The 26,643-nt window shown below is 36.3% G+C and overlaps 3 protein-coding genes across 3 annotated transcripts in view; 1 reads left to right on the forward strand and 2 right to left on the reverse strand.

The window, feature by feature from the left end:
* zwilch (zwilch kinetochore protein) overlaps positions 1-6,759 on the forward strand; it is a 7,635-nt gene extending 876 nt beyond the window's left edge. The window contains exons 4-18 of the mRNA XM_015401134.1: positions 450-583; positions 659-849; positions 1,558-1,637; positions 1,711-1,866; positions 2,027-2,098; positions 3,133-3,226; positions 3,317-3,369; positions 3,467-3,563; positions 3,664-3,743; positions 3,830-3,986; positions 4,136-4,164; positions 4,270-4,406; positions 4,499-4,594; positions 4,960-5,075; positions 6,450-6,759. Coding sequence (XP_015256620.1) covers positions 450-583; positions 659-849; positions 1,558-1,637; positions 1,711-1,866; positions 2,027-2,098; positions 3,133-3,226; positions 3,317-3,369; positions 3,467-3,563; positions 3,664-3,743; positions 3,830-3,986; positions 4,136-4,164; positions 4,270-4,406; positions 4,499-4,594; positions 4,960-5,075; positions 6,450-6,538 — 1,581 coding nt within the window. The 3' untranslated portion in view covers positions 6,539-6,759. The remainder of the gene's footprint in view (positions 1-449; positions 584-658; positions 850-1,557; positions 1,638-1,710; positions 1,867-2,026; positions 2,099-3,132; positions 3,227-3,316; positions 3,370-3,466; positions 3,564-3,663; positions 3,744-3,829; positions 3,987-4,135; positions 4,165-4,269; positions 4,407-4,498; positions 4,595-4,959; positions 5,076-6,449) is intronic.
* A 140-nt stretch (positions 6,760-6,899) lies between these two features.
* Positions 6,900-14,500, reverse strand: lctl (lactase like). Its single transcript, XM_015401135.1, has 14 exons — positions 14,345-14,500; positions 13,681-13,856; positions 13,428-13,588; positions 13,263-13,341; positions 12,461-12,570; positions 12,243-12,371; positions 12,030-12,125; positions 11,884-11,938; positions 11,628-11,789; positions 10,833-11,110; positions 10,603-10,729; positions 10,320-10,519; positions 9,199-9,262; positions 6,900-7,066 (listed from the first exon to the last, which is right to left on the reverse strand). Exons 2-14 carry the CDS (start codon positions 13,805-13,807, stop codon positions 6,951-6,953), a joined length of 1,704 nt encoding a protein of 567 aa, XP_015256621.1. The 5' UTR covers positions 13,808-13,856; positions 14,345-14,500; the 3' UTR covers positions 6,900-6,950.
* A 2,184-nt stretch (positions 14,501-16,684) lies between these two features.
* On the reverse strand, positions 16,685-21,635 carry snapc5 (small nuclear RNA activating complex polypeptide 5). The gene is made up of 4 exons (XM_015401138.1): positions 21,476-21,635; positions 21,099-21,215; positions 20,938-21,018; positions 16,685-17,318 (listed from the first exon to the last, which is right to left on the reverse strand). The coding sequence occupies exons 2-4, from the start codon at positions 21,186-21,188 to the stop codon at positions 17,115-17,117; spliced, it is 375 nt and encodes a 124-aa protein (XP_015256624.1). The 5' UTR covers positions 21,189-21,215; positions 21,476-21,635; the 3' UTR covers positions 16,685-17,114.
* Between the last annotated feature and the right edge of the window lie 5,008 nt (positions 21,636-26,643).

The raw sequence follows: 26,643 nt of genomic DNA on the forward strand, positions 1-26,643 counted from the left end.
TTTACAGAAAAAAAAACACCATTGTGTAATGATAAAAAGCTAATTGAATGTTACAAAAATCATTTCCACAATTCGGATTAAATAAAAATCTAACTAAAACGTTATAATTTATGTTCTACCTTTTTAAATAGTTTGACGTCTCAGATTATTATTTTTTTTTTTAAATCACCATAGCTTTCTTTTTGTCTCTTCAACTGAAATAAAAAAATTATCCAAAGGCCCAATTCTCTTAACTTCTTAAAGAATGTGATGACAAAAAAATCATGTTATTCAGGTAAGGCAGAGATTTTTAAATGTCTGTTGTTTGATGTTTAAATGAGGGCAAAGTAAAACTAATCCATTAGCAACTCTGTTGCTTTTGAATATACACAGAGGTAGGGATACATAGAAGTCAATGCTGTATAAGGACATTTTGTCCTCACTTGCAGAATATTTTGACTTTTTTTTAGGTACCAAACATAAGTGGACTTGTTGATGAGCTGAACACAGAGACATCCAACTGTTCAGGGGACAATGACGAAGACCATTACGATGTCTTCCAAAAGGAGCAAGGATCCCAGCCACTTACAGTCATCAAAGCTAGGTGAGCAGCAGTACAATGATTACCAATTATTCTATGCAAAGCTGTGGGTCTAAACGTTATTTTCTCTTCCTATAGGCAGTTGCTGTCTTTATACACATTATCTCAAAACCCTAGTGTGTCAGCAGTGGACCAAAAACTTACCTTACATCCTCTCTGGGTGCGATGTGACATGGGGGATGCTGAAGGAACTGCCTGGTTTGGTGCTGAACCAGTCTGTGTGGGAGGCAAAGTAACAGGGGTCAAATTATATTCTGTTACCTGCAAAGGTAAACCTCAGAAAAATATTTTTTTGACTCTTGAATGAACTAAATTCAGTTTCTGTGTTCAGGAATAATCTTTTTTACTTTTATAACCCATAAAATCAAGTTGGAATTAAAATCCTCTTTTTTCCAGTGGAGTGTTGGTCAAGAGTCAGCAGCAGATAAAACACATTTGTTACATTGAAAAGAAACTGCAAATTATGAAAAATTGGTTCATATTATGGAATCAGCCTCAAGAACTTTCAGGCTTAAAAGCAGTCAGTAAATAAATTCAGTTAGTTTCCAGTTGTTCTGTATCAAGCCAGTGGAGCAAAGTGAACAAAAGCTTTTTTACCAAGTTTGCTCTGACTGTAAAGGATCAGTATTTAAACAAAAAACTGGACAATAAGGTTAAAGCTACCACAGACCAAACGGAACAAAAAGTCTAACATTTACCAAAAACATCTTGGTGATCTCCTTCTACTATTTGAAGTATATTTTGAATTAAAATGCTGTCTGTATGACTTAAACAGGGCTAGTTCATAATAGTTAAAAGTCTACCGTGGTTGACTTAAAGCAATGAAAAAGTAAATAAGCCTATTTTTGGTAACTCATTTTATCTAAATAAATTAAAGAATTATTTAAAAATGTTTTGTCTGGTGTCATTAGTTTATGGTTTAAGGCTTTGGATCTGTGTAGGTTTGGTTTAGTCTCTGATGATTTGTTTATCTTTAGGTTCACCAGTGGAAAGAAAATCTTTGTTAACCCTGGAAGAACTTAAACAAGTGCACAGGAATAGATACCCTCGCTCCTCTGTAAGTCGCTGTGGTCATCTTTGCTTCACTGCATGGGCGATTATCTGGTGACTTTATCTTTGACTGTTTCCAGATCGGGATTAAAGGAACTGCAAGGTTTAGTTTGTTTGGGTCCACCGTTGTGGACAACTCCACCATCGAGTCCCAAAGCAGCATAATGGTGGACTTCAAGTGGAGTCATGTAGAGAGTATTCTTGAGATCCCTCCATTGTCTTCTTCTGCAGTTCTAGTAAGCTCCAGTCAACCACAGTTTTTAGATATTTAAATGAATGATTTCTAGTTGAAATCAATGAACAGTTAAGGATTATTTCTTTAGATGTAAAACTGTCAGTTATTCAGCTTTTGTTGACTTTAACATTGTTTTTTTTGTTTTTATTTTTGCTGTGCAGAATATCAAAGTTGTCTGTGGGGACATGAGAAGCCCGATGTTTGAGATATACAGGGAGCTAGAGTTTCTTCAGGTTTGTAGTTTGTGTTATTTGCGATATTGATACAAGCTTTCTAGTATTGTACAAAGTTAGTATAGATCTCTGTTTGATTCATTTATATTATCTGTGGAAACAAGCTCTGGCCCAGGTCTCTTTGCTTGGCCCATCTATGATTGAGTATTAAAACATCACATGACTATATTTCATTGTCATCAAATTTCCTTACAGTTATTTAGCTTATTGGTCAGAATTATTATAATTTAGTATGAAGAAACAACAACAACTAAATAACTTTTTTTTTTTTTTTTTGTCGAAAAAATACATTGTTAGAGATCAGAAATAAGCTTGCCATAGGTCATAGAGCAAAGGGAGTAGGTTTTGTATGATCTTAGAGCCTAAAAGAAAGCATAACATGCAGATAAATCAGTGTACTCCCATTTAAGAATAATGAAAAACCATAAAGAGAAAATCTAGATCATGTTTTTATTTTCAGGTAAGTTAGAATAATGTTATTTTTTTACCCAACTATACAAAAACAATCAGGCGGTTGCAGCTCATCCAAATAGTTAAATAGATTATTTCACACCACCCCGAATAGCCACAGATTGGGTAGTTGTCAAAGGAGCCTTAAAAATTTTATTCATCTATTATGAACTGAATGCTCTACAGACAGATCAGATTACCGGTCATGTTTAAACATGTAGATTCCTCGGGTCATAAGAGACCTGCTCACTCTCATTCAGTTTTTATTGCATATGAACGAAACCTAGGAAGGCATCTTTTTTTTTTTCAAGCTCATTAGTTCTAGAACAAAATACTTCAAAAAACATAGATGTGCAGAAAAGTTGGTTTCTTTAAAATAGGACTAGAAGCATTATTTACCACAGCTTTATAATGAAGGTGAAATTCTATTGCGTGTCAACTATTTTTGATGGTGTCTTAGCCATTTTCCTTTGTTTAACTCATCTCTAAATCACTTTGGATAGCATTATACATAAACACTGTTTCAATGCATCCAGTGAAAGTTAAAATAAATGAACAAATTGCTTATTTTCCCGCTCTTTCAGACACTTGCAGATGGTTTGAAAACTGGCGAGACTGAATGGATGGAGCCTTTGGAAAGCACATCAGCTGTAAATCTGACTAAAGCCTACCTTGAAGGTGATTTTGGCAGACAAGGCAATGAGAAACATATTTTAGAAGCTACAGAAGCTCTCATGTTAATATTGCTTTTTTTTCCTTTTCTTTCAGAACTTCAGAATTTGGCAAAAACAATACAGGTTCAAACAGCTAAAACAGCAGAGGTGTGATAACAATCCAAACAGACACTTTTTTTTCCTTAAATACAAGTATTTAAGAGGGAAAACTGAGACACCTGCTATGTTTTGTTCTTTTTTGAAGACGCAGAAGCAGGAGATGGATCCTCCCATTTCCAACTCCTTCTTGGAAAGAGGAGATTTGGATTTTGTGGAGGAGCTGTGGGTCAGGATGAGAAAAAGTATAATTTATTTGTTTTCTTTTATAAGCTGTAAACAAAACTTGGATTCCATGCATAAAATAATCTGATGCAACCATTTTATTAATTTTTTTCCTTACAGGCGTGACTTCATACCAGGACATTGGAGACTCTCTGAAGCTGGTTGTTGAAGCTCTACGATACGGTGACATTAAGCCTTGGGTATGATATGAGGTTACTCCAGCAATCTAATTAGATTTTTATTTTGTTTTATTCTTATTGTTGATTTTCTTTTCCTCTGCCTCCAGATTCACAGAGACAGCAGCAGCTCTCTCAGCAAACTGATCATTCAGTCCTACCAACAACAGATCGATCACGTGTCTCTGACAGGCATCACCCCAGTCATCATGTTGCTGGAAATGGGAGTAGACAAGATGAGAAAAGACTACATCAACTACTTCATTGGTGATCCCTCTCTTTTTTATCTTTCCTGTATTCATTTTTGTAAAACAAATGTGAGATTTATTTTTGATAATAAATCTCTTAACAATCACACCCAGTAAACCATTAGGATTCAAATAAAAAGCTGTAATACCTTGTTTATTCTTTGTCAGGTGAGGAATTGACAACTTTAAACCACTTGGTAAGTTGATAAATGTTTATTATTTACATATTTGGACGATATGTTTTTTGAAGGAAAAAAAAACGAAGAATTTAATTCATAATATTAATACATTTTTCTGAACAGAGTTACTACCTGAGCACAGAAGTCGATCTGCAAGAGCAAGTGATCCGACTCAGAAAACTGCACCACTTGTTGGAAATAATAGTAACCTGCCGCACTTTCTTGGGTTTGCCCTACGACCGACTCTTTGCTCTCACACAGTAAATACTGTCCATCCTTTGCTGACTTATGAACAAACTAAACGCGTATTTTACCAATTGGAGAAGCAATCTAATATCTTTTGTATTTACAGATTGGGTTTGAATCACTACAAAACCTCGACATATGATGAGGAACATGAATTCCATCTCCAGATCAAACCAGCCCTGATAAGCCATTTCTATCAAAAGTAAGGTGTCTAAACTTTTTTTTATAGCAAAAAAATAATTATTATTTATGTTTTCTTTTTGTTTTTTGTTTATAATAACTGCCAATCTTCCCCAATCTGATCTAGACTCATTGATTGTTAAAGTTGCAGAACTGTATGATGTGTTGCTTTGCAAACTATCGTAGAATTAGGTTTGAGGTTATAATGTGACAAAGATGGTGGGAAAAAAGTAAAAGGGAATACAATTTTCTTAGAATTTGATGCGATAGGCACAAATTACCAAAAAAGAATACGTATGTATAGATCGTTTGTAAAATGACATTCTTTTCTTTTTTACCCTGGAAAACCAAAACAATAAAATTAGTTTGCGTGCATGTTTTCTTCAGGGAGCAACCGGTGGTGTGGGGAGTCGAGATATCCAGTGGTCAAGGTCCTCGTGAGGTGCGGACATCCTTACAGCTCAGTGACAAGCCTCTGGTTGATCACGTCATCTTTGAAATAGGTAATCTATGTGTACCTCTCAAGAAAACCCAGCAGTGCTGGACAGATGTTTATTTACACTCAACACAGGCAATGATCGAGCTATACCAGAAAATTGTTTTATTATTACTTTCGTTACGCACAATAATGATGAAAAGTGCAGCTCTGAAAGTGCGCTGAGAAGGTTTGTGCTTTCCTGAAGGAGGGAGCCCTGGTTTCAGTAAGGCATTTACCTACAAGAGCTACAGCATTGAAATATCAGTGTGAATGCTTCTACCTGTTTGGATTGTTCTGACCAGAGCAGGAGAGCTCAGAACAGTTAGCACTCAGTGATTTGAATGCTCGGACTTTGGCCGATGTTGAGAGGCTTTATGGTGATGTTAACTGACACAAGCTAACATTAGCTTTTAGTGACTACACTCACTTGCTACTTTATGTATAGAGGTGAGACTAAGCATGGGACTGCAAACCAATCAAGTCAGGGGTCGTACCAGGTACTCAGAGGCGATGACTGCTGTGATATGATGTAGTTTTTGGGCAATCAACTTCAGCCCACAGTTGTTAATCTAAGTGTGTATTGAGACTGGTCTTGATTCCAGTTAATTACATTTTCTCTCAATACGGGTCTCAACTTTTTTTCCTTGTATGGCAAAAGCCCCTGGGTTTCAAAGTGCAGCAGTGCTTGCCATGCATCCTGTCTGAAAGGCCCATTCATATCAGCATGCAAAAATTGATAAATTGTATGTAAACAAACCACATCCTCAGCCAAGAAGGCAACAGCCTTCTGGACAGTGCCCTTATCAGGGACACTGCCATCCTAATGGTAGACTTCAACACCCATGTGGGGGAAAAAACAGTGGTACCTGAAGGGGTTTGGTCAGGAGGTGGGGTCTGGTGGTAGCATCAGGTGCACATATTCAGCTCCCACCTCCTGGAAAGCTTTTCTTAGATTTCAGGAGAGGCTGGGAAATTAAATTGATTCATGAACTCTCTACTAAACTGATAGAATACGGTGAGGAGCTCAGCCATCTGAGAAAGGCTTGGAGTAGAATTGCTTCTCCTCAACAGCGAGAGAAGTTGGCTGAAGTAGCTCAGACATAAGTTGGTTCTCCCAGGAGGATGCCCAGGACATGCTGGAGGGACTGTATTCCTTGACTGGCTCCCCCCAGAGGAGCTGTCTGGGTAAAGGGAAGCTTGGGCATCTCTGGCAGATGATGAGTAGAAGCTTTTTGTCTAAATAAACCTCAGATTAACAAACTATAATGACGTGTAGGGCAATGATACAGAGGCGGCCATGATAAATGCATTTAAACTTCTCTATATTCACTATATGTGCTTAAACTCCCCACTAAGTATATGTAACCTGTTTCTCTTCAATTATTTTTTTTTTTTTTAGATATGCCAAATGAAACTGTAAATGAAGACACCAAGGAGCATGTCTTCTTTTCTACAATGATGTGCTGCAGCTTCATCAGCTTTGCATAAATTAACTTTTTGCATTTGCTATTATTATTAGCTGTTATCTCTACTGATCTGTTTGTTGGATTCATTTTGAGTTTTTTAATATGTTCTCATGTTTGTTCAGTGTGGCTGTTAAGAGATTCACAAGAGGCTATATGTTGAACAAAGTTTAATCCTGATAAAAGCACAAATGCAATCTTCATTTGGAAAATTACAACATGAAATAAAAGTACTATACTACAGGTTTGTTTACCTCATCACAATCACTGACTGTGTTCTATGTTATCTGATCAAACACAGTTTTTTTTTTTTTTTTTTTAAGCCAACCCTGTATACACATCAAATTCAGCGTATAAATGTACCCATTTTCACACAAAAATATTAAAGAAAATATTTGGAGAAAAACTGCATGAGTGTTCATGGTTTCAGACGCCTCCTAGTTCCTTCTGCGCAGCAGGAACATGAGCAGCACAGCACTGATCAAAATGGAGAGTGTGCATACGGTGGGGACAACGATCTCAGTCACCATCTCCATGTGGCTGGTCAGCGGGTCTGCAAAACACATTTACACCCATCAAAACCTTGTAGCGATCACACACACACAGTGCAGGAAGCTAGTGTAGATGCTTATGCACAGCACTCAAAGGGTTAACATTTCTCCCCCACAGAATCATACGTTCTGATTTACTGCGAGCACGAGGGATTTCTTACCATGTATAAGTCTTAGAATATTGGCAGCAGTACTCCGCTGTTCCTCTAATAAAAGAAGAGAAAGTACTTAGAGGTGATTAACGGCAATTTAACCCTTTGAGGAGTGCATGCTGCCCCTCGAGAGTATTTCAGGAAGCTGTACATTTAATCCACTGAAAGTACACCTAGGGCTGTGCAAAAGTATGTGCAGCCTAACAACAGTGGTGTCTGATGCAGGAGTTTACCCTGCAACAGAAGAATGGATCAATGACAGTGTTGAGAGATTTACTCTGTTTCTGTTTTGTTTGTGCAAATTCAAATGTTTCAGATTAAAAAAAAACAACAGTTTTTTTTACAACTCAGAAGTTTTATGTATTGGAGACAAACCTATCCAGTAAGTGTAAAATTAATAGTTCCTCTTCAAACTAAATGATTAATTAGCTGATTAACCAGAACAGTGCTGATTACTGCCAGATTCAAAATATTGAGAAATCACTTCAAAAAAATTTCTATTTCAACACATGGAGTGGGCAAAAAAGAAAAAAAAAATTTGAACAGTGGTAAAATGATAATAGAAACAGTAGCATCAGATGCAGGAGTTAGCCTGAGAGTTGCCAGTTCAGCCCAGCTCTATCTCTGCAGTGTCCTCACTTCTCTCAGTGAGCCCCGGGGCAGCTGTGTGTGGCTCACCAGTATTCTATGTACTATGTAATGTAAAGTAGGCTTGAAAAGGGCCTTTCCTTAGAGTCTTTAAATTTTACTCCTAAAGATCACATCTGGGAGGGCACAAAAATGTCACATTTAGGTAAGTATAGGACAATGGCAGGAAAGTGACTGCAAAAGCAGCATTCAAGTTATAAGTTGAAATTAGAGCACAACTGTTAAAAACATTAAAATATGCCAAAAAATATATCTTAAAGAGCTCTAAGCCTTTTGGGGAAAAAAAAAAGATCTAACAAGACAAAGGATGAACCATCTTGCATAAATCTAAATGACAGAGATGAACGAAGAAGAAGACAAGTCGAAGTCTAGACTTAGAGAATCATTATGTGACATAAAGAAAACTGGGGAAAAAAAGGCCCTAAATGTCTTCATAGTTAAATCATTTGTGTGCCCTCTTTCTTCTGTTCTGATATTAGATGTTTTTTTGTTTGTTTTTTACATTTAGCAAACACAGAGTAAATCATTGTATGTCAGCTTTGATTTAAGCATACATGAATTTGTGGTGGGCTAGTGTTTGGGCACTGTGCTTGAATCCCAGAGTTCTGAGTTCAAGCCCCATTCCCACAGATTGCCACTCTGGGTTCCTGAGCAAAACCCTTAACCCCACACTATTCCCCGGAGCCGCAAAATGGCAGCCCACTGCTCCCCAAAGGGATGGGTTAAATGCAAAGAGTTCATTTTGTTGCTTTATACTTGTCACAGTGTAATGACAATAAAGGTGAATTCTATTCTAATTCTAGTCCATTTAAGTCTGATTCATAAAACTATACCTGTAAATATAACATCTAATTTGTGGATTACCTTGCATGCTGAAATACTCCCTGGAAAAAAGTAGCTTTTTACTTGTTAATCTGCAAACACCTCACTGTTGTAGTTAAATTTTAACCACAAAAATCCAAAAAACAGAAATAATTGAAATGTAAAAATCGTGTACCCTGAAGTTCTAAACTTCATCATGCACTGGCCAAACCCTTGGCATCTCGGCATGCTCCTCCGATTTTCTTCTAGCTGAAAGGGCAAACAAAGAAGATATCTCAGATATTCTGAAATTAACTCTGAGGACTAAGTTTAAGTTTAGCCTTATTTTTTTTATTTTATTTTTTTTTAGGTATTCTCTTTCAATATGCACTAAGATAAAATTCTAACAGCTTTTGCTAAGTTTCATTAACAAATAACCAATTTTTTTGTTTGTTTTAAACCAGATCTTTGTTTACCCCAGCTAGCTGTGCAATCACGGACAAAATCATTACAGACACTGAAGATGAACTGACCTGCAGCTAATAGCTGGTTGCTGGAAGAACACATCTCCACAGCCTTTCTCCTCCAGTTTTCAACCTGTGAATAGTCACAAAAAATTAAAGACTTTGGCTGGATCAATTTCCAAGACTTTATTCTATTATTGTTTCTCACTCTTACATAGCCCAAAATGGACTATACTATACAAAGCTGATGCATTATCTAATCCCACCAAATCAATTTTGTGTAATTTTCTTTGTAATTTTTGTTAAACCAGAGCCATTCAACTGCTAGCCCGCAGGCCACTACTGGCCAGATGACTTTAGTCTGGATTGTGAATGAGATAAAAAAACAAAAAAAAAACAAAGACCCCTTTTTAACTTACGCCGATTCACAGGAAACTGCTAGAGTTTTTCCATTAAATTACATTTTGTATCACTTTCATCTATGTTGATCAGGGAAGTATTTGCCATGCTTTAATTCAATGATCAAAAAAGATGAGACTAATACAAAATGTAGTTTTTTGAAAAAAATAAATAAAATAAAACTAGATAGTTATTGCCCTATGAAAATATATATTTTTATAGTTAGGTTATAAATCCTAAAGTAAAATCAAAGATCCTGATTTAAATACACATCACCAACATATAGTCAGTGAAGAGAAGGAGAAGATACTAAATCCAGATCAAAGTTTTTTAATAAAAAAAATGGCACAGCATCATAAATTGGCACATTAAAGGAATACCGGTAGTTTAAAATCCACAAATTCAGTGATTTTATAACTATTTTAACTTTACAGGGAAATGGCAGGGCCAAAAACAGGCATCTCACTCTCATGCTTGTTACAAAAAACATGTATATTTTAGGAAAGATAGAGAATAGGGAGCAGCAGGAAAGATCCAGGGCATACTGTCAAAGGTTCTTGTAAATAAGGCTCTATTGCTGCAAAGCATCAATTTGAAAAACTACTCCACCACGTGGCCCACTAACCTCGCCTGCAAGCTCAATTCTTATGGCATTTATGAGTTCACAAAGAAACCTGACTGCTACATATCATTGACTCAGCATGTGGCCCAAAGTCCAATGTGAAGAACTAAATTTCTTTTTCAAAGAACAAAACAATTGTCCACATTAGGCCTCTGCCAGTGTTTCTCACCTCTCTTTGATTCGGAAATCCATTAGAGCTGATGATCCGTTTGTAAAACTGCACAGAAGCTTTTGGATAACGAGGCTTGTTTTTGTTCCTGAAGTCCACGTAGTACAAGCCGAATCTCTCAGAGAAACCTTCGTCCCACTCAAACTTGTCCAGCAAGGACCATGCAGTGTAGCCCTTTACATTGACTCCATCTCTGATGGCTGAGTGAGAGAGAAACATTGGATAATTGGATAATGCATTGATCTTTCACTGTTTGTTATATATAACATTTGGAATCAATTACCTTTTAGCATCTCATTGATATATTCCTTATAATATTGTATCCTCCACTCATCACACAGCTCTGTGCACATCATCTTCTCAGAGACTCCATTCTCTGTCACATAAATCATCGGGTTTCCATACTGAGTCTGCAGGAGGGAGAATCACATAAACAGGTCAGTTTATTTGGACTGGCTCTGAGCTGAGATCAGCTACGATTCAGCAAAAATAAAAGCCATTTCTACTCTGTACCTTTACAAAATTCAGCAGACGTCTGAATCCCCATGGCACAGAGTAGAGCCATTCTGACCCAGGATCAGGCCATCGTGGGTCAACCAGCTCAGCCAGGTCACGGTCTGTGAAGTAGCTGCTGCTGCTACGACCTGGAGGGTCGTTCCTGTTGGTGATGTAGCGCGTGGTGAAATGACCAATGCCAAGGAAGTCACACGTCCCCTTTATGTAGCTCTTCTCTTGTGGGGAAAACGAAGGCAGTCGAGACGTCCCCAGCCCTTGCTGTGCACTTTTCCTTCCTGCACACAAGTTGTTTAGTGATTTATTTTTTTAGTCTAAAGCAAGAATTAAAGCCTTTGTTTTGGAGGAATCTAAATGAGAAGCACTAAATTACATGGACATGCTGCAGATGATTAACAAATATTGTATGGCATAAAGGGTAAGATGTACACACAGGTTTGGTAGGCCACATTAAAATTAGCTAATTGCTTTTTTCTTCTAGCAGCTTCAGAGAGGACGTTAAAGAAATATAAAGTTCAAAGCAATGGAAATGAATGGAACTAATAATGATAATAATTAAAAAATTATATTGCACTAAAAATTATCAATATTATTTATATTGCACTTTATGCAACATCTCAAAGTGCGTCAACAAAAATGCAGAAAATGAGCCTAATTAAAAGCATTAAATATCTGTCTTAAAACACAAATTGCTTTGCATCTTGTATGAAGATCGTCTTTTTGCGTGAGAAAATTTGCATCTGTTTTAATTCACACAAACGTTTTGAAGATCAGACCGTATACAGTGTAACTCACCAACAAAATCTTTCATTACTTGAGGGTAGTCTCCATGAAACATAGGCGTGGCGAACCAACCCAGGTAGAACTGGACATATCTCTCTGCCGCTTCAATGTCTTTCTGATTGCTGATGTCCACCGGCTCACCCCAGTCCCCCGCCAGCGAGACGCCAACCAGGCCTGCAGACACGCAGAGCAGCTCTCAGCATTATGAAACCAAATGCAGGATGAACCTTTAACCTTTTTTTTTCACAGGATTTACTGCCTTGCTTACCTTTTTGTTTCGCCCTCCATTGTGTATCATAAGTGTGCCAAACTTTGGCATGTGCCTGCATGCCAAAAGATGTCATTTAAGTTCCATCTGTTGAACTGATTTCAGTTAGGTTTAAATAAATGAATACATCTGCAGCCTCTTCTTACCTTTATGATGTGATGTGCAGCTCTATAAGCCCCAGTTCCTCTCAGCTTCAGCCCAGGAGCGTGCTCACCTGTTTCATAGCCTTCAACAGCCACAGACTGAGTGGTAAATAAAGATACAGATGTCTGAGATAAATAGTGGGATTTTAAATATTGGATTATGCAAAGGTATTGCAAAATATCTTGAAAAAGTATAAGAGCTTGTAGCAAACATACCCATGGATTGTTGAAAGTAATCCAGTGCTTCACTCTGTCGCCAAATTTCTCAAAGCAAAGGTTGGCGTAGTCATTGAAGTGATTGATCATACTTATGTTTTGCCATCCGCTGTATTTCTCTTGTAAAACCTAGAAAAGAAAAAAAAAAAACACACGATTCATTATTTAAAGGGGAATTAGAGTTAAGCTTTCAGGTGGCCAGCATAAAACACACCCACCTGAGGCAGATCCCAGTGATACAGCGTGACAATGGGAGTGATGTTGTTCTCCAGAAGATGGTCAATGAGTTCGTCATAGTACTGTATTCCTTTTTCATTAACATGGTCAGCTGCAAACAGTGTTCAACTTTAGAGTGAGGATAATTTCATACAAACAATTAGAGCACCTAAAACTTTCACAAAGGTTTGCATGTTATAAACAGTGTACTTAAAGGGAATATATGTCAAAATAAAGGAACAAATAACAGAGAAGGAGAAAATAAAAAATTTCAGTATTTTTTTAAACAAATATAAATCTTAAAAAGTCTGACATAAATCTTTATTCAGCCCTCTTAAGTCAAACCCCCCCCCCCCCCCTCCCCCCTCCAGTTACCACTGAAAATGTTTTGCTGTATGTTTCTGACAACTTTGCAGATTAAATGACTATATACTGTCTACTTTCAGTAGAATTGAACCATGCTCTCAGAATGTTCCAAAGTTTGGATGATACCTCTTCACCTTCACAGAATAGGTGTAGTTTCCCTCAGATTTACTTACACATAACTTACGCATTTACCATTTGGGGGTATGAATGTACATCTAATTAAATGCAAGTGTACACCTTCAAACTTGCAGGAAATGCTTTCTTAAACTATTTAAAAAAAATAATTTTCCTTTTTCCTCCACTTATAGTTATCTCCTACTTTGTTTTCTTCTATCACATAAACCCCCACTAAAATGTGTGTTTAAAAAAAAAATCTCTCTCTATATATATACATAGTGATATGATCTCTCTTTCTAGAGGTTTACTCACACTTTATACCAGTGGGAATGATTCTAGGCCAGGAGATGGAGAAACGATAGTGGTTTAGTCTGAGTTCCTTCATCAAAGAAACATCATCCTGTACAAAATACATCAGATATATTTAGGTTGATCTATGCACATCACGCAAACTCCTTCTGTCTCTTATTCACTCTGATTCCCCACCTTTATTTTGTAGTAGCTCTCACAGGAGGAATCCCCCGTGTCATTTAGCTGGATTTTGCCCTTTTTATGACTGAACACATCCCAGATGCTCAGTCCTTTTCCATCTTTGTCCCAGGCTCCTTCTGTTTGATAGGCCGAACCTCCGGCGCCCCATGAAAATCCTATCAAATGCAACACTTGATCAGCTCAGCGGGCTCTCACAGCTGGCATGGTTGGCAAAATGAACAAAGGACTTTTCTGAATTTAGGTATACCAGTTGGAAAAGTGCCATAATAGAAGGAGCCGTAGTTGTTCTTTGTCCAGTCGAAGTCCTCAGCCGTAGACAAACACAGCACCAACATAAGCACATGGCACACACTGAGTGCACAGCGGAGCTGCATGGTACTCCAGAGTCTGCAGCACAGCTGATGAGATCCTCCCTGATGTGGGCTACAAACAGGGCCAAGAACTCATCTAGTGACCACTTTTAATCACAGAAACAGACAATAGTGGTACAACAAGGCTAACAAATGCACGCTTTCTTGAAAATGAAATATATTAGTATCAAAGACAAACTTAAAAGTCCATCAAGCTCTCTATAAGCATCCAGTGTGATGGTCTGTGGGGGGTCTCGGCCCCCTAATGCAAAGCCAAATGCCTCTTTTCAAACTCAATGGAGTGCGAGTGAATCCTGCTGAGGCTGACAGATTCTATACAAACTGTGGTTTCACCTCTGTAAGCAAAGCTAATGTTTGGGAGGTTGATACATTTACAGTCAACAGTCACATGACATCTGTGTTTTCACACAAATAAATATGGACATTAAAACTCCTGCAATTATTTTTTCTAATATAGTGACAATAACATTTTAGAATCATATCAATTTAGAAACATAGCACAAAATATAATGAATTTGATCGAATTCACTCACATATTACCTTATGTTATAGTTTACTTAAAGTCATATCATTCCCAAATGTAGGAAAGAAGTCTGGGAGAAGAAGCTCCTCCAACGCAGCAGAAGATGGAGAAAGCTAGAGACATCGAAGGAAGAAGTCTCCACAGCCTGGTGCAGCACTACTCATCTCCAGAACCGTCCCCTGCAGTAGCGTGAACGCTCACTGCATTGTGAGACTAAATGTATTGTTTTACCTGTTGGAAAATGCTGAATAGTTTTTTTTTTTTTTCAGTTGAAAGTGATTGCACTGCATTCCCATTTTTCTGGGTCAGATGAGGACAGAAATATGTTTTAGCTTAGGTGTAAAATGAATTTATTCGCATTCAAAAGAAAAAAAACAACAACATTTTTGATGCTTTATAAATGATTCCAAAACTACGAAATATCTATTAATTAAACAGAACATGTGCAAGATCTAAAGGTGGCCAAATTAGCTCAAGAGCACAATTGGTCATAATTCTGACCACTAGATGGCGACAAAGTGCTTCCAATATTAGCCTTTGTATGAGCTGGGGTCCCCTTTATGAAGCAGGTTTACCCATAAGTCTAAACCTAAATTTGAATAAACCTGAAAACAGGGAGCTGACTTTTCCGGTTCACAAAGAGAGTTTATTCAACCTTTGTTTCAGTCACCATAGTAACATTCTCCCCAGAGCTAACCTATATATAAAATTCACTAATGAAGGTTATTGTTTCAAAACTATTTGTGCATTATAAGTGTGAATTTGAAGTTGTAGAGAGAGGTGCATTCTAAGTTTTGTATTTGTAGGATAAAAAAAAAAAAAAAAATCACAAATACAAATTTGTTTTACATCTGTTTAAAATTTAAGTACCAGTACACAAATTCTGTTCTACAAGTTGCACATAAAAAATCTCTTACATTCTCAGTTTTGCTTCAAATGATCCAAAACTATTGTTGCAAAACTATTTGTGCATTGTAACTTTGGTGTTTCATAACTGTAGATGTTTTTTTAATCTGTAACAATTACAAAATAAAGTTACACCTCTTCAAATTCTTGAGTATAAGTACAAAAATTATGTGAGTTGCACGTCAAAAATGTCTTCATGCAACTCACAGAACACAATTTGTGTTCTACTAACATTCAACATTCATGCCAACACTATGGCAAGCCTTTGATATGTACTAGTTTTACTGAATGTATTCCTGATATCTGGAAAACAAAAAAAATATTTGCCTAAAGGACCATTTATTAAAAAAAATGACATTCTCCACATCTAGAATAAACATTGTGGATGCCTATAAATTAATTTCAGATCTCCATATTCCTAATATTACTGGTCAGAATTTGTATTATTTGAACAATATTTTTCAGATATAAATACATTTTCAATAAAGCTGATAAATGTCAGAACAGCCACTTAAAATGTGTAAACGTTTCTAGATAAATCAAACTTAATTCTTATTTGTTTTTTACTTCCTAAAATTCTTTTTCTGCAACAAAAATGTAATTTAGAAAATATTCTATTATTGTTAGATCTATGAGTGTGATTTTGATCAGGAAAAATCTTTTTTTAGTGATCTACAAATCGAACAGAGGAGTGGTTTTAATAAATGTAAAAATGGCCTGCCATAGCCCACGTCATATAAACTTAAACATATAAACTTATTTAAACAACCTTCTTTGCCATCTTCCTCCCTTTGTAGCTGTAGCGCTGATTCTGTCTTTTTTTATTCCTCCTTTTTTATTTTACTGTTTGCATTTATGCATTAAAATCTTGTTCCAGTGGGGTGAAATAGGCACCTCCTGTTGCCTGTTGTTATGGTGACTGGTCAAATCGTAGGTCCACCAATAATGGCTTTCCATACTTGTTGCGCAGGCTTTTAACTCCAACTGGACCTATTAAAGTGAACTAATTCATAGCAGCCGTTGTAAATCCGAACACTCAAGAGTTCCGACTTTTGGCTAGATCATCTCAGAGTTGCGGATTTGAATCTGAATTTGTTAAACCTGCTTCATGAAACGGATCCCTGATTTTGTAAGTGATATGTAATAAGTGCTATACCTTCTGATCAAATGTAAATTGTGATCATGGCATTAAGTGGTTAAAGAAAGACTCTAGTGCATCTATATAGAAGTGAATATAATCAAAAAAATATTTAAATGAAACATTCAAATATATTAATTTAAGGGTAAAACATGTCAGGTTCTAATTTAATTTTGGTTAGTATGGATTACAGGTAAAATCTATAAGTAGATCAAACGATAAAAAAATGGCATTATTAAAATCTATATATTCCAAATACATATATCCGTTATTAAATTGTCTGAAAAAAAAAAACACAATGAAACAAAAACAAAATCGGACACAGAATAACAAATGCAAAACATTTATTTTTGTGCTTACAATTCTCATTTCTTTTATAACAACACATACATTTTTACTCTTTTATGGCCCAGCCATAATGTTTCATGATACACATATCAACCATAGGGATTTCTGATTTTGAAGTGAATTTTCACCAAAAATTTGGTCTAGAACGCTACTGAATAAGCACCTAATGAAACTGCTTTAAAGCATTAAAGTGACGCGTTTCTCACAATATTTGAAACAAATGGAGAAAAAATTCAGTTGATTCAGTTTAAACCAGGCAAAGAACAGGCGATGCTAGCACCACTATGACACTGTAACTCTTACTCCATCTAAATAAGTTACACTCACCAACATACAAAAAAGGGTCTCTCCATTGTTAACAAGTGGTGCAAATACACACATACAACCCATAATTCTTAATAATCCTGTTCCTCCTCATCCTCTTGAGGCAAAAATCCAAGCTCATTGTCATCTTCATCATATTCATTCTCCTCATCTTCATCCTCTTCGTCCTCCTCGTCTTCGTCATCGTCCTCCTCCTCCATGTCGTAATCCTCAGCACTGTTCAGCAGGAGTTTAGTACGATTGATTTCACCCTCATCATCAAGATTAACATTAACCTGCAAGAATATGAATAAATTAGATCAGAGACAAAGGAAAAACACGAAAGACATCACTCAGCAAAATGTCGTATTTCCACTATAAGTGGCGCCCACTAGATAAAAAAAAAAAAAATAAATAAAATAAAACTGGAAACATACATATATATTTATAAGCTACACAGGGCTATAAGCCGCTGACATCTACTGAACCGTTTCCCTCCAAACCTGTAGAGGGAGCTCTACATATCGCTGTCATAATGCTAGCCCCTGTTAGCTTGTTGGCTCGCCGCAGTAAGACTTTCTAGTGAAAGATGGAGCTTCATTAGCTCTTTATTTCAGCTCTGCAGGAGTTGGGCCCAGTCTCTTCATTGGTTCGGCAGCTTTAGGGCGGGAAATTAATGTCAAAATGTTTGAATTTGTGGCATTTGTTCTCTGTCATGCCTGCTGTTAGAAAGTTCTTGTGCTTAATGTAAATTAGCCCCTTATTCTTTCATTTCCAATTTTGAATTCCTCCCCTGGTGGTTAGGTAAAATCCACAGACAAACATGATGTAAGATATTCCAAAAAAGTAAAAAAAAAAAAGTAAAACAATCCACTGGACTTTGTTTCCAAGTTTAAAGACGTTTTGCTTCCCATCCAGGAAACTTAGGAATAGCACTGACATTTTGAATTGAAGGCTGGATGCAGCATGATGTAAGATACAATTAACAGATCGAGACAACATGACAATGTTAAGTAGAATTTAGATAGACGATTTTCAAACAATGATTTTTTTTTTTTTTTTTTTAGATAATTCTCTTCCCATCCGCTACCAGCCTTACCAACAACCCCAGGAGCACCCCGTGACACTGTCACGGTATATTTGATGTTATACATTGTATATAACTATAGACCCTGTATTCTGTATATGCTGTATATATATATATATATATATATATATATATATATATATATATATATATATATATATATATATATATATATATATATATATATAATTTGTCTGCATCATCAGCACCAAATCTAATTTCTTGTAAGTGCAAACCTACTCAGCAATGAATCAGATTCTGATTCAACCAAAATGTAAAGCATTTACATAGATTTAATTAATCAGGATCACTTGCAATTAACTGTCTTTACCCTGATGCCTTAATAAAATCCATTCAACCAATATTTGATCAAACTGTTTTTCAATGAAATAAACCCAAAAAAGTGGAATTTTTACCAGTTGTGTACAACCACAGACCGAAATTGTTGTGCAGTCATCGTCAATCTATTATTCAAATAATCATGAACTATTTTTGTTATCAATTCATTGTTAACTGGAGTTTACAGACTGTCACACATGCAATCAGCAAGAAGTTACCCACTTCGAGTTATTATAGCAAAATTATACAAAGTATATATATATAAAAAAACTATGCATATAAGATTAAAAAAATTATTTTGTCCATGAATATGATTATTCCAGAACTCATATTATTTTATTTTAGATTCAGCTGGTTTAAATTCTGTATAAAATCTTCACTGAGATATTTTTTGCTATACAATTATGAAGTAATAGATTGGAAAAATAATCAACAGAATAATCAATCAGCAAAATAACCAGTTACAGCCCTACTATACAAGTTTAGAAAAGCATCCCACACCACAAGGCTGCCACCACCATGTCTCGTGGATGCAGTGTAATCATTAAGAAAACATATTTATTTGTACTGAGATTAACTTGAACGTAGATCAACTTTATGAATTCATTATGAGACTTCTAAAGCCAAATAAACAAATAAAGGTAAGTAAATCCCTTTATTTTCACACAATGGGGAAATTCACCCCCCCTTGGGGAGCAGTGGGCTGCCATTGTGTGGCTCTTATCATAATTTATTTATTTATCATAAATAAATAAATTGTGATAGAAATATATACTTGAATGGAAAAAATGTGACAATGAAATTGTGAAAAAACTGAATGCAAGTTAAAACTCTCACAGTGGGGAGATTCTGTTTTTCATAGTATAAAAAAAAGTGATAAAATAAAATTTCACACAAATGTGGACCTTAGAAAAATGTATCAGAATAACTATAGTGAAGAGTTAAAAGAAAAAACAATAAAATACTTTACAGTAAAGTGTGTGAACTATATAAAAACTGTGCACCTGGAGAATAAAAATAACCAATATACAGCTATAAAGATTTTTTACAATAATGGTTATTTCAAAATAGCAGCAACATCAGAGATGTGATGATTATTGAATGTAATTTCATACTTATAAAAACAATAATTTCATTTAAACATTTTTTTTTAAATGTAACTTTAAAAAAGTAATTTTTTACTTCATAATGATAGAAATGTTCATCATTGTAAAGTAAAAACAGTAACCTGGATTGTTTTTTGTTTTTTTTGTTGCAATGGGACACAAAACGACAAGTTTAAATAGACGATGCCCTTTGGACTTTGGATGAGGAAAAGATATTCATTAAGAGCATCAAGGAATCGAAAACTGGTTCCTGTTCAGAACCGGTTCCGTGTGTTCCAATTCCATGGCACAGTTTGGCAGCTCACTTAATGATTCTCTTAACGATTCCAGGCAGCACCAGAGCCTAGCGCTGGGCAGCATGACTTACTTCACATTTTTTACACAAGTTACGCGCGTGGCATTCAGTAAGCAAGTACGACGTGATCAGGCGTTAGTCTAGAAAAGCAAAACAAAAGCGCTCAAAGCGATTAAACGTTTGGCTTAATTTTAAGGAAGAGAAAGATAGCAACAAGGCGCTTTGCAATCATTGCAAAGTGGCAATTACATCCGCGGGAGGAAATACATCCAACATGCAGAAACACCTGAGCACACAACATGGCATACATTTTAACGAATGCTGTGTTTTTGATGCTTCCAGACAGAAGCTAAAGTTACGACCAGCATGGAAGGCAACTCTGGTGGTAAGTAGCTAGTTTAATATCACTGGCTGTGCTTAATTTGGTTCCTAGAAAATCATATGCCATTTCTGGAAATAAACCAATTTCCTATCTCTCTCTGGGGTTATTAAACATGCTACGAATTTGCTCCGCAGTTCAGGGAGTGAGAGAAAGGTGACACTTGTTTATTTAAATCAGGGGGTGATGAGTTTATTACCCGAAATTGTACATTAATACTTTTTCATTAAACGGATGCCTTCTCCATTAGATTTAGATGACTGTGATGAGACGGGTAGCCTGGCTGGCTCAGAGGCAGGCCGCTCCCGTTCACTGCCTCCTGTTTTCGCCGAGGCAGGCAGAAATAGAACGTCCCAGGTGAAGGTAGACGAATGTCACCGTGCACTTACCAAGTTCATTGTTTTACAGAATCGATAAGACAATCGAATCGTTTCACAGAATCGATAAGGGAATTGGAATAAACGTATAAGTTCCCAACCCTATGTTAAACTAAAGAAAACCAGCATCTTGACTGTGGTTAACATCACATTATATTGCATAGATTTACTGCAAAACAAGCAGATTGCAAACATAATTACCCACTCATTTAATCTGAATCGTCTCGTATGTAATCAGTGAGGTCATACTGACATAAAGAAATTAAAAACAATATAGAGATTCTCATAACCATTTGATGCCTTAAAAATGAGGTGGTTATTTTAACTTTTACCTCATTTTCTGCTGAAGGTTCTTGGGAGGCTCCTTCTTCTGTTTGAGCGTTGATGATAGACTTCAAGGCTCCTTCTTCAAACTTCAATACAACGTGCAAAAACAACATTATATAGGATGATGTGTACACAATCGTCTATTTATTTGTGAACTCACGCTGACCTTCAGGCGGTTCAGCTGGTCTTGCAGCATGACTTTGATTTTGAGGAGAGTCTCCTCTTCCTTCTTCAGCTCCTGCAAACGGCTATGCATGTTTGCTGCTGCAGTGTCAGACCATTCCTTCAAAATGAAAGTGTGAAAAGATGCTGTTAGCTGCTGGCCCTGGGCTTTGTTTGCTGTGGATGTGTTTGCTCATTGTGTGCAACATGATCGTTTTTTTCCTTTGATCACATTTAGTTAGCTATAGTGGTGATAACATTATAATTTCACATCATTTTGCCAAATAAGAAATCAAATTTTCTCGGTTAATAACAAAATAAGTTATATCGAGGTACTAACAGTTTAGTTTACTTAGCTGGAGCATTTTCAAAAAGTCTTACCTCTGCTTATAAACACTGTTTACAGCTCGATTCAAGCATTTGAATATGAAAATCTTGCTAATGTGTGTCAGCAAGCATCTATTTCAGAGGAATCCGACTTGTTATGCTACAGGCTAATTGGCTTCCTGTAATAGAAATGGCGTCATTCTTCTTCTTCTTAAAGCAACGTTTTGGTACACTACCGCCCCCAACTGGAGTGGCGTGTTAACGGCTATACAATTACAACTTATACAGAAAATAAAGGATTTACATTAAGCCATGCGATGTAAGTGAGAATAAAACAGCAGCAACAACCTAGATTAATAATAATAAATATAACTATGTTTTTTATTTTTCATTAGAGCATTTTTATCACTGACTGTTTACTGACCAAACCTTAAAACTGCACATTTGCTTTTGGACACCTTTCTAATTTACAAAAAAGATTCTAGGAACTTATATATATATATATTTTTGTTCAGCTTAAATACTTTTCAAATGGAACCAATTGTCCCAGCTGTAAGGCAGTTGCAGAATAAGAAGGTAATATAACAAAAACTTGGTTCTGAAAGAATTACAGCTGAGTGATAATGAAAAAAGGCGAAGGGTTAGTCTAATAATAACTGAGAAACCTTCACCTTAACAATAACATTTTGAGTTAATGATCCTATTTCTGATAAAACTGTACACTATTTAACTAGATTTCTTCTCCTAAAATAGAAATACGATCTTATGAGTCATTTTTTCCACCATATAAAAGGTAAAATTCTGATAAGTGTTGAATTTGGCGACATCTTGTGGCAGGTGCGGGGCATTGGCATACGTTGCGAGCAAAAATAATGCTGCTCGACTATTTATTTGATTCACGTTTACAGAAAGAATATTATTATATATCATCATATATACACGATGTATATGACTATATACATATACATTATTAGATATTTTGAATGACGATGAAAAAACATTAATTTTAGCAAACTATGAACTTGTGTACCTCACAGAAGCAATCTAATTTTTTTTCTACTTCTACCACTAAAGTGTGCAACTTCAGATTTACCAGACCTCTAAAAAAAAGTATAGCAGCACTAACGAATAGTAAACATCAAAAGTATTTTTTTTTATTATTTATCTTTACTTGGCATCAGGTCAAATCGTTTTTAACAATATCAATATTTCTATCATCTTATCAAATTTTCCTAGAAATATTGCAACTCTTTTATATGAATTACTTTCGTCATTTTATCTTGTATCATTGTAGTAATTTGAATAAAGTTATGATTTCTGAGGCTATGAACATTCTGTGATATTTCTTATGCTATTACGATAAAAAAATTGTACATAGGACAAGTATTGATCATTGGAACCATATTTCAAAGGCTTATTAGGTGAACTTGTATCATTGTTTGTGTTCCATGTTGTTTATTTCTTACCACAGTTCCACTTCTGAAAAGCTTGAAATGATAATTCTCAGGTTTATAGTGAAAATAACCTAATTTGAGCACATGTAGCTTGTGGCATCCTTCTAACTATTAATAGCAGAGGTGATTTTTTTCCACTATTATTTTTACATTTTGTTAGATTTATATGTCTTGAAGATATTTATTAAATATACTTTAATAATGGGATAAATTTTGATAGAATTAATTCAAATAGAAACTCCCTTATATAGATGCTATATTTATACAGTGGATGTAAAAGGTACACCTCTATTATAATGCTTATGATTTATAATGTAATTCTATTTAAAACATTACACATCTTGAAAATGACAATATTCTTCACAGATCAATAAAAAAATAAAAAATAAACCTCACACCACAAAAAAATCAGTTAAAAGATGATAAAAATAATTAAAATAAAAACATGGTCAAGTGTGTATTATATATATAGTATATAGTATAGTATATTATATATATATATATATATATAGTATATATATATTGTACAATACAGAAATTCATGGCAGAGGCTAGTTTGTGAACCAGCAGATTTCCTCTCTGCTCTTAACAGGAAACACAGCTTTATAGTAATACAGGATTTTGGTGACATTGTGGGTGAATACAGGTTCTAAAATTATTAATCTTTGCCCAACAGAGGTGGTTCTTTTTCTGTGACATATTTGTCCACTGTATGTGGAGTAATGTTCCTGCTAAGTCCCCCAAACCATCACAATAATGATAGGACCAAGTGGGGCAGATAAAATCAGTGAGAACAAAAATAAATCCCATATGGAAGGTATTTACGTGAACAAGATCTGAAACGGCTCTTAATCAGTCTTCAAAAATGTTTGAAGAGCCCATTAGATTCTTTATAGGATTTCTTCACTAAGTCCATCCAGATGTGAATGTTGATAATGATATAGCACATAGGCACAACTGGAGACAAAGGAACTATAGAGGAACCATGCCTGTCTCTGCTTACACACATGAAAAGAGGAATGCTGTGGGTTCCCCACATTCCCTAATTTTTCCATGTTCTTTGTATATTTAGTGGTTTTACATTCTTGGGATTCGGGGGTGGGGGGTTGATTACTGTAGGAAGTCTTACAAAAGAAGTAAAGACTGAGTACTCTTCTAAAGGTCCCTCAACAGAATAAATAGCTCAGACATAGTCATGTTAGAAAGTACTGTAAATACATCCCCTGTCTGTTCTTTGAAAAGACAGGGGGTGTATTGTGTGTATTGTGTGTAAGGGCTGAAACTGGCAGAACCTTAAATGAATAGAACCACCTGAAAAAAATAATAATATGTAGAAGCAAAGCTAAAAAAGCTGAGTATTATTGCTCTTATAGAAAGAAAGACTACATTCAGCAGCCAATAAAATTTAAGCGAGGGATCTTGGCCTTTTTTTTCCTAATTTTAACTAAACTCTGCCCTTTCCGCTGTTTACATTTCTCTCGTGTCTGGTTCCACTTCTTGTTCCTTGCAGCCGGTTCTCCTCAGATATGTTCTCCTGCTGGGATTGCATCCAGTTTGCTTCATCCTCCACTCCTGTTCTATTATGCAGCCTGCCTCTGAGCCGTGGTTCTTTGACCTGGCTGCCTGTTTTCCTTCCCTTGCTCTGCTCCACTCTGCTGACTGGGTGATCAGCTTCACCTGCTGTTAACTCCTTGGAAAGTCAGGTTTATGCTCAGAAACCAGGTTGTCTGCATGTGTGTCGCAGTTAATGCAGATTTGCACCCCCCCCCCCCCTTTGTGAAGACAATTTGGTGCACCTCCCCAAAATTGTAGGTGGCTGCAGACAGTGCTGCAGATAGCATCGCAGGGAGGATGCTATCTGTGGAAATTCTACATCTGCACTACATTATGCGTATTTCCTGTTTAGTACATAATGGCAGAAACTCTCGCTGTAGTGCCGTCCTCAACGCCTGGCACACCTTCTTTTGGGGGATCTCCCTCTGGGTCTGTTCCCCCTGAAGGGATGTAAGAGGACTGTAAGAATATGTGTAGTTTTTGCCTCTGAGTGCGTCTACATTGAGTGCTTGTATATGTCTGTATGTCTATAAGATTGGGATTGTGTGAATGTGATTGGATAAATGTGAAGTTGTTTCTGTCTACTTGTCACGTTGGGTGTTTGACTTCCCCCACCAGACCCACTGATCATCCTAGGCTCCAGGTAAGAGCATGGCCTGCCTCCTCCCCCTATGCTCCCCGCCAGTGGCAGGTTCCTGTGTCTGCTAGATACCTGCTACTCTTGAAGCATTTTTCTTTTAAGTTAACTTCGGTTGTCTTCTTCTTGTTGTAATATTCTCTGTTTTCTGTTCCTCTCGTCTCATACAGGCATGGAAGCAGACTTCTAGGAGTTACTGTGTATCTTCTGTGTTGTCTATTTTTGCTATTTTGTTTTATTTTCTCTCTTCATGCACTCCTTTACGCTCTCTCTCTCTCATACTGTTCTGCTATCAGCTAGCTCTGGAACATCAATTCCAGAGCTGTATTGGCTAAACAAGACACACACACAAAAAATCAGGCTCCCAATTCATCTGAGTACAATTCCCTTTAAACAAAAAGAACTAGAATAGCACTCTGAGAGTGCAGACCTCTGCCAAGCAGAAAATTTTGCGCAATATTGTGACACCTATAGCTAAAAGTAACACATGATCTGGATCATTACCAAATTTAAATTAATTGTTCCTTGGTGCACCTTTGGTAACGATTTCCTTAAAATCCTTTCTAAATAAGGCACAGTGTTTGTCTGCAGCCTCTGGTGTTTGTTCTGCTCCCACCTTCTTCATTCATTCTGCAGTCTGCTTTCTTGTTTGATCGGCAGATCGAGACTTCGAGCGAGGCATAGCTCCCCTTTCCTGTGTTTTTGTCTTCAGTATAATACTTCTGGACTTTTTTTGAGTGCGATGCTGAAGCTGTCAACAGTCACTGCTGCCACTCTCTGGTTTAGGGGGGAACTGCTTGTTGCNAGTCACTGCTGCCACTCTCTGGTTTAGGGGGGAACTGCTTGTTGCACCAAATAATGTTAAAGAATCTTTAAAGAAATGACTGCATCCGGATTATGATGCAGACCATCAAAATAAATTTAATGGATTTTTCCTGGACTGAGGAACACATTTAATAAAAATTTCATTAAAACCCGTCCATAACTTTTCAAGATATTCTATACACAGACAGACAGATGGACAGACAACCACACATAAACTCGAGTTGAAAGATAACCTCCGTGGCGGAGGTAACAATAGCTGCATTCTGATTGGTATTTTGGAGTAAATGTGGGTGTTTCATTTTGCAGTGAAGGTAAAGCAACCCACTGAATACTTAAACATACAGATTAAAACATCAGAATCAGAAAATCTTTTTTCATTAGCTGTATCTAAGTGTTTTACACTGGGATTTATTTTTGGCGATGAGGTGCTTCAAATATATATAAGGAAATATACAGTTAACATAAATACATTTGAGGATACAAGACTTAGAAAAAGAAAGGAAAATTGTTTTAGAGGAGCACCATAGCATGGATTAAGAAGAAATAATACAGGAAAATAAAACTAGATTTAATAATCAGTCTTCGTGGGGTTAGCATTCTTACTTGCCTCTAGGTTCTGGAGGTGTAAAGTTCTCTTTAGGGTATTTAACCCATGTCACAGCAGTGGAGCCTCCAGAAATGTTCCATAGGGGTGTAAAGATGGGGCCACTAAAAATCTTGGGGTGGCACACTGAAACTAAAAGCCATAATTT

Source organism: Cyprinodon variegatus, unplaced genomic scaffold, assembly GCF_000732505.1.
Source record: "Cyprinodon variegatus isolate N-32 unplaced genomic scaffold, C_variegatus-1.0 Scaffold1187, whole genome shotgun sequence".
NCBI classification, from domain to species: domain Eukaryota; kingdom Metazoa; phylum Chordata; class Actinopteri; order Cyprinodontiformes; family Cyprinodontidae; genus Cyprinodon; species Cyprinodon variegatus.